Source organism: Schistocerca cancellata, chromosome 7 (assembly GCF_023864275.1).
Source record: "Schistocerca cancellata isolate TAMUIC-IGC-003103 chromosome 7, iqSchCanc2.1, whole genome shotgun sequence".
NCBI lineage: Eukaryota > Metazoa > Arthropoda > Insecta > Orthoptera > Acrididae > Schistocerca > Schistocerca cancellata.
Genome location: NC_064632.1, coordinates 306,359,828 through 306,376,000, shown reverse-complemented (window position 1 = coordinate 306,376,000; position 16,173 = coordinate 306,359,828). Strand labels below are relative to the sequence as shown.

General features: G+C 41.1%; 1 protein-coding gene across 1 annotated transcript in view; it reads right to left on the bottom strand.

The window, feature by feature from the left end:
* The window catches only part of LOC126092165 (beta-galactosidase-1-like protein 2), an 81,310-nt gene that overhangs the window by 30,561 nt on the left and 34,576 nt on the right, over positions 1–16,173 (bottom strand). Inside the window, exons 3-4 of the mRNA XM_049907639.1 lie at positions 14,822–15,007; positions 7,494–7,635 (exon numbers count right to left, since the gene is read on the bottom strand). Coding sequence (XP_049763596.1) covers positions 7,494–7,635; positions 14,822–15,007 — 328 coding nt within the window. The remainder of the gene's footprint in view (positions 1–7,493; positions 7,636–14,821; positions 15,008–16,173) is intronic.

The window sequence follows — 16,173 nt, the reverse complement described above, 5'->3', positions numbered from 1 at the left end:
TGACAAAATAATTTGTGACATGTGTACTGCATGCTTAGGAAGGAAATCATTACAACCTATAAAACATTTTAGTAGCACATGATTAGCGAAGGGCAAACAGTACAATTTTTTACTTTTTTTATATACGTCAAATTGTAAAATGTCTATTTCCATAATTTTTTAATAACTTCCCACAACTTTGTATTTAAGGTGATAAACGTGTAAAAATTGCAGACACCCATAATAGTTGGCAGCTATGTACAAACAATATAGTGGGCTGATGTGACACCAATGTTTCTCACTGCTGCATTATCACTCACAGTAATATGACAGTTTTCCTGTATTAACTCATCAACTCTCCCAATGTGGTCTCCATGACGGCACAGACAAAGCATCCTGGGCATTACAGATCTTCAGCATGTGCTACATCTTGTTTGAAGTTATTTATCTACTCATACATATGTGTTTGACATGTGGTGACTTTGGTCAATGTCATGCTAACATCTTTGTTTGGCAAAACATGTGGACCAAGAATCAAGAAGGTGTATATCTGTATATGTGTGCTTCAGACCAATAAAATAGTGCTTATTACATGTGATACAGTGTTCATCATTCAATCTGGCAATCCTACAACACTAAACCCTTGCTGGTGACCCCGAATTTATTCACAAATGCAACAATGAACTCTCGTACTGTTGAGCAGTACACAATGGATTGCTTGCCACCCGCTACACCGCACATGTGCCAACCAGGATTTCCAACAGATGCTTCACCATTATTTTCCAATTATCCATCTTGTGTTCACAAGAGTTTGATGCAGTTTCTGAACACACCGGCTAGCTGTACTCAACGGGACAGTGCTTCTACACTCCCACAGCCATGTGTGCCAGCATCAGGTGCGAACAATAACTTTTCATTAACATTACATGATTTTAACAATTTTAATGCATCTGTAGGGTAGGGGACTGGAAACTGTACTCTGTCATTTCCCACACGTCGGTCAACTACAGGTGACTATTCTGCACTGGTCCATTCTATGCCTGTTGACGTTACTCCATCGAATGCCCGACTCATTGATTTCTTGACCACGGTCAAGCCAGCCACACCTACCATTCCATGTGCCACTGACAGTGTCAGGAACTGATACAGCACTACTGCACCTGAGCTAGTTATGCTGCAGAGCTATGGACAGGGAGTGACAGTTTCCGACAAACAGTTTTGCCAAAACTCCCCTATCTAGTGGCCTAAGCTACCGTCCCTTCACAAGGACCATCCACACACATGGTTTGCCTTGGTTGACCACATCATGCAGCTACACGACATCACTGATGACAACTGGAAGTTCCTTTGCTTGCTATGTCACCTCCATGATTAACCAGACCTGATCTGCGATATTGTGGCTTCACCCTTCCACTATGGACAAATATGCATTCGCCCAATGCACCATCCTTGAGCACCTGTCCACATGTACAGAGGAAGCTATCCACCTCATCATCAGTCATGAGTCACTGGTTTCCAGATCCCCATCACAGCTCTGGCGTCATCTCCGCCTTATGATTGACACACATCGTATGCTGGACACTACACTTTGGACTACCTGGTTGCTCAAACTTCCTCTAGAAGTTCAAATTCACCTTCTCCATGTAACTTTGGCCCTACTGGTTGCCATGCCTGCATAACCCCCCTCCCCTTTCCCCCACGGGTTCCCTCAGGCCTCAGGGGTTGTCACACCTGCACAACAGTTTCTATCATTCTGTACAGAGTGAGCATGACTTGCTCTGCACTTGCACATGAACGCCACCTGGTAGCCCCCAGCATAACTCCTCTCCTACCAGCTCTACTGTGATGCGGCTGTCAGAGGAATCTACAAACACGACCCCCTCCACTGCCGCTTTGGCCTCAGCCAGTTCGACGGACGACACTACATGCCATTCTGTCTGGGGTTATTTCCATTCCCACTTTGGTGATATGGCTAAGAAATGTCATTCCCCATATGCATTCCCAAACTAATAGTGCAATGCAACTCAGGCACTACGGGTGCATTGCACTTCAAAGATGCCTGTCCCTTAATACTTCTTCACCTCACGTGCCAGGACGCTTGTATATGAAAGACGCAGTGACTTGTCTTTCATTTCTAGTCGACACAGTGGCTGAGGTTAGTGTGATACCTTTGTTCACAGGTATTAAATTCGAGGGGCATTATACACTCTGACAGTGCCAGGACGCTTGTATATGAAAGACGCAGTGACTTGTCTTTCATTTCTAGTCGACACAGTGGCTGAGGTTAGTGTGATACCTTTGTTCACAGGTATTAAATTCGAGGGGCATTATACACTCTGACAGTGGCAGGACACTTGTATATGAAAGACGCAGTGACTTGTCTTTCATTTCTAGTCGAAACAGTGGCTGAGGTTAGTGTGATACCTTTGTTCACAGGTATTAAATTCGAGGGGCATTATACACTCTGACAGTGGACTTTCACTATCACTGATGTGGATGAACCCGTGTTTGGGGTGGATTTTCTCTTTGCCAATGCTCTTTCAACTAACCTACAATGAGGTACACTAATCTTTAACTCAGTAGACCATACCACTGGTCCCGATATTTCTTCCCTCTCATCCAAGAGCGCTACTCTATTGTGTGAGCTAGCAGAAGCTGCTGCTGCAGTGCTCTCTCTTAAATCACACGATGACAAACTTTGGGACAGCAATGAAGCCCTCTGCTTATGCATCGCCAGCATGCAAGCCAAGTTCATGGATGCTCATAAGCAGGTCTTCCAGATGTCACACACAGCCATGCCCCCATTCCCAGTCCCTGCTCTGCCTCCTTGCACCTGCCGCCAATGCCTTGTGACTTTTCTACTGCCGGACAGAAGCTGTGCCCATGACACTACTAAGTACCCCACTGAGTTCCATGACAAGGATTACCAGTGGATCACCACCACTGCTGCTGATCCACCGGCCTGGGACACACAAGTGTGTACATTACAGGTTAGTCACACTGCATCAGGTGTGGGTCCATCTTCCCCGTCAGTGTTTGCGATCAACAACAATACTGTCCATAGAATCAATACCATGGGAGGTCCACCCGTACGTGCAAAGGCTACATGTTTAAACCTGGAAAAATTTAAACATGCCAAAGCTATTATTCATGAACTTTAGACAGTAAGACTATTCACCCTTCTTCTAGTAGTTAGTCATTACTCATTCATTTGGTGAATAAGAAAGATGACAGTTTCTGCCTCTGCAGTGACTATCGAGCACTTAACACCAGAAAAATTTTAGATAATTATCCCATCCCAAATATTCACATTTTGCTTCCCAACTGCACAGGGCACAAATTTTCAGTGAAACTGATTGTCACAAGGCGTACCACCAACTGCCAGTGGCACCAGAGGTCATTGAGAAAACTGCCATCATCACCCTGTTTGGATTGTTCGAGTATCTGTTTATGCTGTTCGGCCTAAAAAATGCTGCACATATGTGGCAATGGTTCATTGACTCGTTGGTTGGAAAACTGGACTTTGCATATGTGTACCTGGATGTGTTGTTAATATTTTTCTTCCTCACTTGAGGAACATGAACTCCACTTAAATACAGTGTTACAATTATTACAAGCAAGTGGTGTTGCAGTGAACAATGCTAAGTCACAACTCAGTTGCACTAGTGTCACTTTTCTGGACCACGTGGTTTCTGTTGACGGCATCCGCCCCCTACCCAATTGGTTCAAGGCCATTAGTATGGTGCCTTTGCTCAAAGACTTTCAGGGCCTCCGCCACTTCCTAGGAACATTAAATTACTACCACAAACACGTCCTCCATGCCGCCAACATAGAAGCCCCACTGACAGATGCTCTTGCAGGGAGAAACACTTCAGGGTCTTGGGCAGTCACATGGACTCCAGATATGTCACGCACATTTGATAACCTCAAGTCAGCCTCACAGATGGCCGTTACACTTGCTCATCCCATCCCTGATGCTCCCATCTCGCTTACTACGGACATGAGTGATACAGCAGTGGGGGCGGTACTTCAGCAATCTATGGGTTCTGTTGTACAGCTGCTCAGATTTTTCTCCCACAAATTGTCCACTTCCCAACGAAAATGGTCGACCTTTGACTGGGAACTATTTGTTATTTACACCACTATCAAATATTTCTGAGACGATATCGAAGGTCACAATCTTGTGGTATTTACTGACCATGAACCACTGCTATATACTTTCTGTAACAGGCAAGGACTTATCCCCAGATGATTTTGTCATATGGACCTCATATTTCAGTTTATGATTGACGTACGTTAAGTCAGAGGGGCAGACAACATCGTCGTTGATTTTTTATCTTGTGTGTCATTATTATCTTCACAACTGGACCTCAGTGAATTCCCCAAATCGCAAACAGATGATACTGAACTCACTGCATTGCACTCCGATGGTAAGACAGGGCTCAAACTAGAGTTATGGGCACTTCCTGGATTCTTGTCACCTGTCTGGTGTGACATTTCAACAAGATGCATATGTCTGATGATTCCTGCACCTCTCCTCCAGGACATTTTTAATAGTATTCACGATTTGGTACACCCTGGCATACGTGCCACTGCACAAATCGTATTTGAACATTTTGTTTGGCCCAGAGTGATAAAACAATGGCACAGTCGGGCACGTGCATGTGTGTATTGTCAGCACACAAAAGTAGATCATGCACAGCTCCCCCCCCCCCCCCCCCCATATGAGTACGTTCAATGTGGTAAAACGAAGATTTCAGCACATACACATCGATATCTTCAGGACCCCCCTTGAGCCCCTTTTGTTACATACTGTCCACCATTGACAGATTTACCCACTGAGTAGAGATAATTACCCTCACTACTATCACAGCTGACGTGGTGGCCTGAGCCCTTTAATTAATGTGGATCTCGTGCTTTGGTTGCCCAGCTTCTAACACTACTGACCATGGTCACCAGTTCGAGTTCACCCTCTTCTGGCAGCTTTGTGAAGTGGCACCGAACGCTTAAAGCTTCACTGATGTGCCACGGATGTGAGTGGGCCAAAGCCTTACCATGGGTAATGTTAGGCATTTGGGACCTTGGTGCATCTCTGGCAGAAGTACTTTACAGAGAATCCCCCACACTCCCAGCAGAGCTAGTCAAGCTTTCACTCCCTCCGGATCAAATCTGTGACTCAACATCCGTCGGGCATGTTAAGGAGCTAATCACTAACATTCGCTTGCCCCCTCCTCGACCGCACTCACTCCCTCCCGTATTCCTGCATAAGGACGTGGCATCATGCAGTCACATCATGGTGCGCAATGACACCGTCTGACGGGCACTCAGCCCTCCGTAATCAGGCCCACACAGAGTCATATCACGGCATAACAACACTTTCGAGGTGCTCGTTAACGGCACGCCTCAAATCATATCTGTTTGCCACATCAAACCAGTGTGGTCTCTGGAAGAACTGCCCAATACCCTACCCAGTCACCCCCCACCCACTGCTACGCCTGCCTCGCATGAGGCATCTACCGAGGGTCCACTGGTGAGTGACGACCATTCCCGCACGTGTGACATTACCTACTCCCAGTCATGTGACAATGCTACAGGTGCATGTAACATCCCCCTACAGAGTAACGCATTTGATGACTCCCCTTCCTACAGGCAGCCCCCCGCCTCTCCCCTGTTAGGATTTAGTGATGTATCAGTGGCCAGCCTCGGAACGCGTGATGTCACTAACGATGAATGGTGTAGAGATTCGGTTAACCCCTATACGGAAGTGGTGGTTAGCGTGAACACTGATTTCATTTGCAATTCTAAAGCATTTTTTGTTGTGCATCTGGATAATGTGTTTGCATTCTATGAACGAGCCAGCTTCCCCAATGACAACTTAACCCATATTCATCTTCTCCAGTCTGTCCCCTTGCCTGTTAGTACTGACCCATCAACAGTAAAAGTCCTTCATACCACAGCAGGCATTCAGGTTCACTACCCCAGCTCCTCACAACCCACTTTCCCCACCCCATATCCTTCCACTGTACGAGGATTCACCCAGTCAGGCAGGACCACCTGCCCCCCTCGCTGGCTCGAGGACTTAATTTGCTCATGTAATGTAATATATTGTTTCTGTTTAAACACCCTCTCCCTCCCTCCTGGGTGTTTCCTTTACATGTATGCCCTCATATTTGTGTTTGTGCTTCACACTCTAGTTGGGGGGGGGGGGGGGGGGGAGGGGCTAATGTGGTGACTATCGACCAAGTTGCATGTAACATCTTTGTTTGGCAAATTCTTTGTGAGCAGCCTGTGGTTGCGGGTGATATGATAAACACATGTACCAAGAATCAAGAAGGTGTATATCTGTACATGTGTGCTTCAGACCAATAAAATGTGCTTATTACATGTGGTATAGTGTACATCATTGCATCTGGCAATCCTACAACACTAAACCCATAGAGTCAGACAGCTTTCACCATATTGCATTGCCATCCAATAGTGAATATATAATCAGCTAACAGAAATCGGATGACACTCTGCTACTCCACATTAGTGCAAACCTGCAAGGATACCACCATCTTGTTTCAGGTTCCCAGCATCCAATTTGTGAGGCAGACATTCCAGGCCAATCTGATTTTAGTTTTAGGACACTACCAAAAAATAACAAAGAAGCATAAATATTACCAACGTTTTTTATGTAGCATTTCCAATTATTTAGTGAATGAAACTTTTACTTCTAGCTACCATAGTACAAATGAGAAGACAATGGAATTCTCTGAAAATAATTCTTGGTACTATAAACTCACTTATTAGTAAGGAACTTCTTCAAAATGTTATCAAACAACTTTCTCTTATTTTCTACATGGTATAGAAAGTTTGATAACCATATAATGGCACCAGTCATAAACAGCCTAAGTTATATTCCTTGCTTAACAATAGCATTCCTCATCATGCCATAAACATGTACACATCTGTTTATATAATTGAGATGCTCGTATTTTAAGATTAATTGTACAATTTTATGATGATACAATGATTGAAACATCAGTAATTTCTTGCTCTTAAAACACTTCTTTTTACAGAATCCTTACTGCTCTTTTTGAAGGGCAAGTACTTCCCTATAGCACATCCCATACATCATGTAGAATATGAGCGCCCTGGTGTGAAATATACAATATACATTGATTGTAGTTCAAAATTTGGCACAGTCCTCATTACATAAATGGATTTATTTAACTTTTGGCATAAAATATCAATGTGATGTTCTCAAAAGCTAAAGCTACAATATTTTCACGCCAGAGCAGTAGAATATAAAGCTCAAGAATTAAGAGGAATACATAATACATAAATTAATCGGGATTTAAACAAAAGTCATAGGAGAGAAAAATATGGAAGAAGTTATAGAATTATCACATGATTGATAAGACACGCAAGAGCACAGACAAAAAAAATGAGCTAATTATGGTGAAGGTCACTGTTAAAATCCTTTTAAAGAGCTTCATTAACCATAAATTGAATTTCATTTCACTACCCACCTGAACTGCAATGATGGGTCCACCTTTTATAAATTGCCACTTTGCAATAATTGGTAGGAGCTTATCATAATAAGCTTTTACTTTTGAAGTATATTTCTCATCAGATGTTCGGACTTTGATATCTGGTGTTCTCAACAACCAACTGCAATAGCAGAGGTGGCATCAGGATCAGATTTATATTACCTCATTAAAATAATAATTTGGTATGCTAAAAACTTGTGAAGAGAACAAACAGTGAATTGTGTACTGCAATAATTTACAATATTACTTAACCTGCAAATAATATAAAGACATAATTTTATACACTATTGTTTCAGAGGCTATTTACATAATGAGAATAATTTCCTACAGTTGAAATTATAAAAAAATCCAAAATAAAATAACAACAATATGAACAGGATAGACTGCTGCTCACCACCAATCCTGGGTCCCACAGCACATATCCCTGCATCAGACCTAGATGTAAGACTTGCCTCATATGTCCTTCCACTACCATCTACTCTAGCCATGTTACAGGCATCTCTAACCTATAAAAGGCAGGGCCACCTGTGAAAGCAGCTATGTGATCTAACAATTTAGTTGTAATGACTGTGTGACATTCTTTGAGGGCATGTCTGATAACAAGCTGTCTGTCTACATTAATGGCCAACACCAAAATATGGCCAAGAGGCAGCTGGACCACACAGCTGCTGAGCATGTCACTCAACATAATGTGTTTAGCTTCAATGAACTTCACACACTGTGCCATCTGGATTCTTATCACCAACAGCAACTATTTTTATTTGCCCAGGTGAGAACTCTCCCTGCCACGTTTACTTCATTCCTCTAACCCCTCTGACCTCAACCTTCTCTTGTCCTTGTCCTCCACCTGCCTATCCCCGTACCTGCTTTCATTTCAGTCATACACACCTTCTAACCAGACAATGCCTCTGCATAGTCCTTTCCTGTTCTTTACTTCTCCCCTCACACTCTCCATTGCTGCACAGCCACCCCAGCCAACTGTCCTGTCCTCACCATGACCCTGTAGCCTCCCACAAGCAGGGGGATACACTAGTATCTCTCCCCATCCTTGCTCTGCTAACCCTTCCCCTTCCCATTCCACCCCACCCCTCAGCGTCCTTCTGTACCTCACTACCCTCCCCAGTAAAGATTTAGGGTTAACCCAGTCATAGCTACATTAAGGCTTTAGCACTTTAAAACAACAGTCGCCACATGTGTGTGAGTTATGCATGTTTGAATGTGTGTGTTCTGTCTACATCTGATCAAGGACAGTTTGATAGCTAATGATATCTAGCAGTATTTTTCAATGCATCTGTCTCTCACTCAATTTCTCCTGTATGTTGTAGGTAGCAATCTGTCCTTTTCACATTTCTCACAGATCATTATTTTTATATGTCACATCTACATGTGTATTCTGCAAACCAATCTGAAGTTAATCGCAGAGGGTATATCGCATTGTACCAGTTATTAGTGTTATTTCTCATTCCAGTCACATATGGAGCACAGGAGGAATGATTGTTTAAATGCCTCTGTGCATGCTGTAATTAATCTAATCTTGTCCTGATGATCCCTTTGTGGGTGGTACATAGGGAGTTGCAGTATATTCTAGAATCTAGAACCATTAGTCAAGCCTGGTTCTTGAAACTTCACAAGTATGCTTTCTCAGGACAATTTATGTATAAAGCAGTGACACTTGCAAAGAAAAAAATGTATATAATTTCACAGATAAAAGTAAGAGCAAAATTGAAAGGACAGTTAAATAATGAATAAGAACAACTGATTTTGTGCAAAGATTAGCAGAATTATATGAAATATCTGCCTTAGTATAATATCTGTCAGTAGATCATCTTTAAAATAGAGAAACTGAATGGATGCACTTCTGCTGTACTCAATTATGTCTTAAGTAAATAAACTTTACATTGAAAATGGGATAGTTTACATAAACAGTAAATCTAGACATTAGAATATGTGGCATGTAACATCTTTCCACATACTGAGTATCAAAAGCAGAGACAAAAATACAGTTGTTTATAGCCATAAAAATTTACAGATGAAAGGGGGTACAGTCTGCAAGACTGAAACTAACAGTTTGTGTCTGGACTTCCCAAATTAATTACAGAAGTTACAACAAATACTCTACCTAACTACAGTCTGTCAAATAAAAATCTCAAAACTTCTTAGGGAAAATTATTGTGTGTTTACCCAAAAGTAATCAACAAATTAATCATCAATGACAACTACATCAAAATATTTGCAGATTATTTAGATGTGAAAGTCACTAAAATAATGAAATGCTGTTCATCTGAACTGTATAATATATTGAGTTACATATATTATAACATTTTTGTTGTGATATTTTTCCAGACAGACTTAAACAAGCTGTTGTCAAGCCGCTTCACAAAAAGAGAAGTAAAACATGGGGTCTTGGTTAAAGCTTTTAACTGTCACACAAGTTAAAATATTATGAACTAGTAGACGCTACAGGTTCTTATGTTTATTTTATCTGAATGTCAAAAATTAGAGTCACATCAGAATTGAAAATTTGTGCAAGCAGCGATTCAAACTTCATTCTTTTTTGTGACCTCTCACCAAAACCATTAGGTTACCTGACCACACCTTCAGGCCTGACTCAGACTCTGATTGTCACTGATGCATCAATCTATGATTTCAGAACACCTCAACCATAGGTTCTCCTATGATGTCTGTGTGAATAGCATAACTAGGGGCATGGATATGATGGAGGACTGTGGCTTAGTCAGATACTAAATTCACTTCATTTAAGTGCCTTTAATCTCATTCATGTAAATATGTGTTACACTGAAAATAAGTGATGTCCTTTATGTGTTTCTATTATATTTCTGTATATTGCAATACAGAATCTGTATTTTTAATGGTAGTCATTAGTTCACAAATCTGACATTTTTGTACGAGGTGCATTCAAGTTCTAAGGCCTCTGATTTTCTTTCTCCGGAGTGGAAAGAGATAGAAAAATGCGCATTGTTTTAAAATGAGGCCGCGTTCATTGTCAATACGTCCCAGAGATGGCAGCACCGTACAGCAGATGGAATTTTACCGCCAGCGGCGAGAATGAGAACTGTTTTAAATACTTAAAATTGCGACGTTTTCCTTACTTGAACAGTGTGCAATCATTCGTTTTCTGAATTTGCATGGTGTGAAACCAATTGAAATTCATCGACAATTGAAGGAGACATGTGGTGATGGAGTTCTGGATGTGTCGAAAGTGCGTTCGTGGGTGAGACAGTTTAATGAAGGCAGAACATCGTGTGACAACAAACCGAAACAACCTCGGGCTCGCACAAGCCGATCTGACGACATGATCGAGAAAGTGGAGAGAATTGTTTTGGGGGATCGCCGAATGACTGTTGAACAGATTGCCTCCAGAGTTGGCATTTCTGTGGGTTCTGTGCACACAATCCTGCATGTTGTTGTTGTTGTGGTCTTCAGTCCTGAGACTGGTTTGATGCAGCTCTCCATGCTACTCTATCCTGTGCAAGCTTCTTCATCTCCCAGTACCTACTGCAACCTACATCCTTCTGAATCTGCTTAGTGTATTCATCTCTTGGTCTCCCCCTATGATTTTTATCCTGCACGCTGCCTCCAATACTAAATTGGTGATCCCTTGATGCCTCAGAACATGTCCTACCAACCGATCCCTTCTTCTGGTCAAGTTGTGCCACAAACTTCTCTTCTCCCCAATCCTATTCAATACTTCCTCATTAGTTATGTGATCTACCCATCTAATCTTCAGCATTCTTCTGTAGCACTACATTTTGAAAGCTTCTACTCTCTTCTTGTCCAAGCTATTTACCATCCATGTTTCACTTCCATACATGGCTACACTCCTTACAAATACTTTCAGAAACGACTTCCTGACACTTAAATCTATACTCGATGTTAACAAATTCCTCTTCTTCAGAAACGCTTTCCTTGCCATTGCCAGTCTACATTTTATATCCTCTCTACTTCGACCATCATCAGTTATTTTGCTCCCCAAATAGCAAAACTCGTTTACTACTTTAAGTGTCTCATTTCCTAATCTAATACCCTCAACATCACCCGACTTAATTTGACTACATTCCATTATCCTCGTTGTGCTTTTGTTGATGTTCATCTTATATCCTCCATCCATTCCATTCAACAGCTCTTCCAAGTCCTTTGCTGTCTCTGACAGAATTACAATGTCATCGGCGAACCTCAAAGTTTTTATTTCTTCTCCATGGATTTTAATACCTACTTCGAATTTTTCTTTTGTTTCCTTTACTGCTTGCTCAATGTACAGATTGAATAACATCGGGGGTAGGCTACAACCCTGTCTTACTCCCCTCCCAATCACTGCTTCCCTTTCATGTCCCTCAACTCTTATAACTGCCACCTGGTTTCTGTACAAATTGTAAATAGCCTTTCGCTCCCTGTATTTTACCCCTGCCACCTTTAGAATTTGAAAGAGAGTATTCCAGTCAACATTGTCAAAAGCTTTCTCTAAGTCTACAAATGATAGAAACGTAGGTTTGCCTTTCCTTAATCTTTCTTCTAAGATAAGTCATAAGGTCAATATTGCCTCACGTGTTCCAGTATTTCTACGGAATCCAAACTGGTCTTCCCCGAGGTCAGCTTCTACTAGTTTTTCCATTCATCTGTAAAGAATTTTCACATCTGTCAACACCTGCTTTCTTTGGGATTGGAATTATTATATTCTTCTTGAAGTCTGAGGGTATTTCGCCTGTTTCATACATCTTGCTCACCAGATGGTAGAGTTTTGTCAGGACTGGCTCTCCCAAGGCCGTCAGTAGTTCCAATGGAATGTTGTCTACTCCCGGGGCCTTGTTTCGACTCAGGTCTTTCAGTGCTCTGTCAAACTCTTCACGCATTATCGTATCTCCCATTTCATCTTCATCTACATCCTCTTCCATTTCCATAATATTGTCCTCAAGTACATCGCCCTTGTATAGGCCCTCTATATACTCCTTCCACCTTTCTGCTTTCCCTTCTTTGCTTAGAACTGGGTTTCCATCTGAGCTCTTGATGTTCATACAAGTGGTTCTCTTATCTCCAAAGGTCTCTTTAATTTTCCTGTAGGCAGTATCTATCTTACCCCTACTGAGATAAGCCTCTACATCCTTACATTTGTCCTCTAGCCATCCATGCTTAGCCATTTTGCACTTCCTGTCGATCTCATTTTTGAGAGGTTTGTATTCCTTTTTGCCTGCTTCATTTACTGTATTTTTATATTTTCTCCTTTCATCAATTAAATTTAATATTTCTTCTGTTACCCAAGGATTTCTACTAGCCCTCGCCTTTTTACCTACTTGATGCTCTGCTGCCTTCACTACTTCATCCCTCAAAGCTACCCATTCTTCTTCTACTGTATTTCTTTCCCCCATTCCTGTCAATTGTTCCCTTATGCTCTCCCTGAAACTCTGTACAACCTCTGGTTCTTTCAGTTTATCCAGTTCCCATCTCCTTAAATTCCCACATTCTTGCAGTTTCTTCAGTTTTAATCTACAGGTCATAACCAATAGATTGTGGTCAGAGTCCACATCTGCCCCTGGAAATGTCTTACAATTTAAAACCTGGTTCCTAAATCTCTGTCTTACCATTATATAATCTATCTGATACCTTTTAGTATCTCCAGGATTCTTCCATGTATACAACCTTCTATCATGATTCTTAAACCAAGTGTTAGCTATGATTAAGTTGTGCTCTGTGCAAAATTCTACCAGGCGGCTTCCTCTTTCATTTCTTAGCCCAAACCCATATTCACCTACTACGTTTCCTTCTCTCCCTTTTCCTACACTCGAATTCCAGTCACCCATGACTATTAAATTCCTGCATGACGACCTGAAAATGCGAAAAGTGTCATCCAGGTGGGTGCCACGAATGCTGACAGACGACCACACGGCTGCCCATGTGGCACGTTGCCAAGCAATGTTGACATGCAACTACAGCATGAATGGGACTTTCTGTTCGTCAGTTGTGACAATGGATGAGACGTGGATGCCATTTTTCAATCCAGAAACAAAGCACCAGTCAGCTCAATGGAAGCACACAGATTCACCACCACCAAAAAAATTTTGAGTAACCGCCAGTGCTGAAAAAATGATGGTGTCCATGTTCTGGGACAGCGAGGGCGTAATCCTTACCCATTGCATTCCAAAGGGCACTATGGTAACAGGTGCATCCTACAAAAATGTTTTGAAGAACAAATTCCCTCCTGCACTGCAACAAAAATGTCCGGGAAGGGCTGCACTTGTGCTGTTTCACCAAGCAAATGCACCCGCACATCGAGCTAACGTTATGCAACAGTTTCTTCATGATGTTAACTTTGAAGTGATTCCTCATGCTCCCTACTCACCTGACCTGGCTCCTAGCGACTTTTGGCTTTTTCCAACAATGAAAGACACTCTCCATGGCCGCACATTCACCAGCCGTGCTGCTATTGCCTCAGTGATTTTCCAGTGGTCAAAACAGACTCCTAAAGAAGCCTTCGCTGCTGCCATGGAATCATGGCGTCAGCATTGTGAAAAATTTGTACGTCTGCAGGGCGATTACGTCGAGAAGTAACGCCAGTTTCATCGTTTTTGGGTGAGTAGTTAATTAGAAAAAAAATTGGAGGCCTTAGAACTTGAATGCACCTCGCAACTAACTGAGGAAATGTCATGCATGATGGATGTTACTGAGGCATATTCTGCTTTACATAAGTTTAGCTCATGTACTCTGTATAGTTGTACATGTACTGTATTATGAATTAAATTCAGTTCTTTAAAAGATAGAGCATTACTCTGCTGACAGGAGACATGCTAAACAGCAGAAAAGTACCTAAAGACAGGGAAGGAGGGGGAAATAAAAGGGAAAAATAAAGAGTGTTTGGCAAGTTATTTGGTGACTTGTGATCTGTCCTCATGTAAGTAGTTATGTTGCTGTTGCACCCTGGATTTTTCATCAATAAAGATTTTTTTAGATTTATTTTCTCATGACCCATTTGTTCAACTCAACATTTAAGCTGGCTTAGTTCTGTGTCCAACCTCAATCTATGAAGCCTATAAATGACATGCAGTCGTCTCTGCTCCTCTTGCAACTAGTTGTTAATTCATAGGTCATGTCTGTCTGGTTGAGATGCAGATTCATACTCTTCAGGTCAATATACAAATTAGAGTTGAGTTCTAGTCTTACTCAAAGTTTGACTTGACATGAATCTTCTACATTAAGCTTTCACATTCTTACTTCAACAACATTACAAAAATGTACCGTTTTCGTTGAATACTGATAATCATAATTCAGTAACAATGTAATCATAAACTTTATAGTACCTTGGTAATCCACCAAATTCCCACTCTGCACATATGTATGGTCCTGGTCGTATCAGCATCAGAAGATTGGCTTCATAAACTTTTTGAATAAATAAGTCCAGATCCAAAAATGGAGAGAATTCTCTGTCCCCATCTCCAAAGTCATAAACACCCTCTTCAGGTTCATGTAAGTTCCATGGTACATACCTAAAACATATTGGCATTTAGACCATCTACTTCTGATGTTACACAAATGTTACACAAATAAAATAAAAAATGAAAAGTTTGAAATGTAGGCATAAAAATTTTAAAGTATTGCTGATATGTCAAATGTAATGTTTTCCTTAAAAGGTATGCATTGATATGTGAGGACAGATAAAGCTGTGTTAGTTGTAGCAAGGGATTCATATAATATTTTATGTGTTTAATAAATGGTTCATTTTTTTCATTATAACTAGATTGAAGCTTCTTGTACTCCATGTTCTTATCGGTCTTTCATAAATTCTTTGCATCAGTTGTGGTACAAGTGTTAAATACATTCCCTGACACAATAACACAAGAAAACTTTCTACTTAGCATACAAGTACATTTATTCACAAAATTCAGTTTGTGGCTCTTGCACATGTTAGCTTATTTTGTGGGTTTCATTAATATCTCTAAACATTTGCAGGGGCAATCTGTCTTACACAGTCCTTCTGTCTTTCTCTGATATTAATATTACAATTAAGACTATTAGAAGATGCAAAATGTGGCATTATCTGCATATCTACCATGTGTAATGCACTGAGTTTTCTGATCTTATGTCTCTTTCATGATGTTTTTTCAGTAAACTCTGTCTTGTATATTACCCTGTTTTCCCACCTTAGAGGTCTCTAGCTTTCAAATATCATCTGGTGTAGACAACAACTGACTTTTCCTTCTTATCCAGTCCAACAAGCCTTCCCTAACCCACCATTCTGAGCAACTTTTCCATCTTCCCATTCCTAAACCTCATCAGTTTTTTTCTTCGTTTGTCTTCTTTTCCCTTTAACCCTTCTGCCAGAAGTAGGAGGCACTGGTTCAATAAACTCATATGTTTGCGGATGTTATATGAATTTTTTCCCATCTCCATGTGTAGATTTTTATTTGTCCGTATTATATTTTCAAACAAAGATTATTTTAATTTATATATGATGTGTATGTGAGAAGTGCTATTTTAAAAAAGCTACAGATCCGCTTCCTTCTCCTACACTACCGAGCTGCCAGTTTTATCTAATGCTGCAAACAAGGAATGTCTAATGAGGCATTCTTCTACTTTCTTTTTAAATTATTGTGATGTTTTATTTTCTACCTAATGCCTGCTGGCAACCTGTTGTAGACTTTTGCACCAGAAT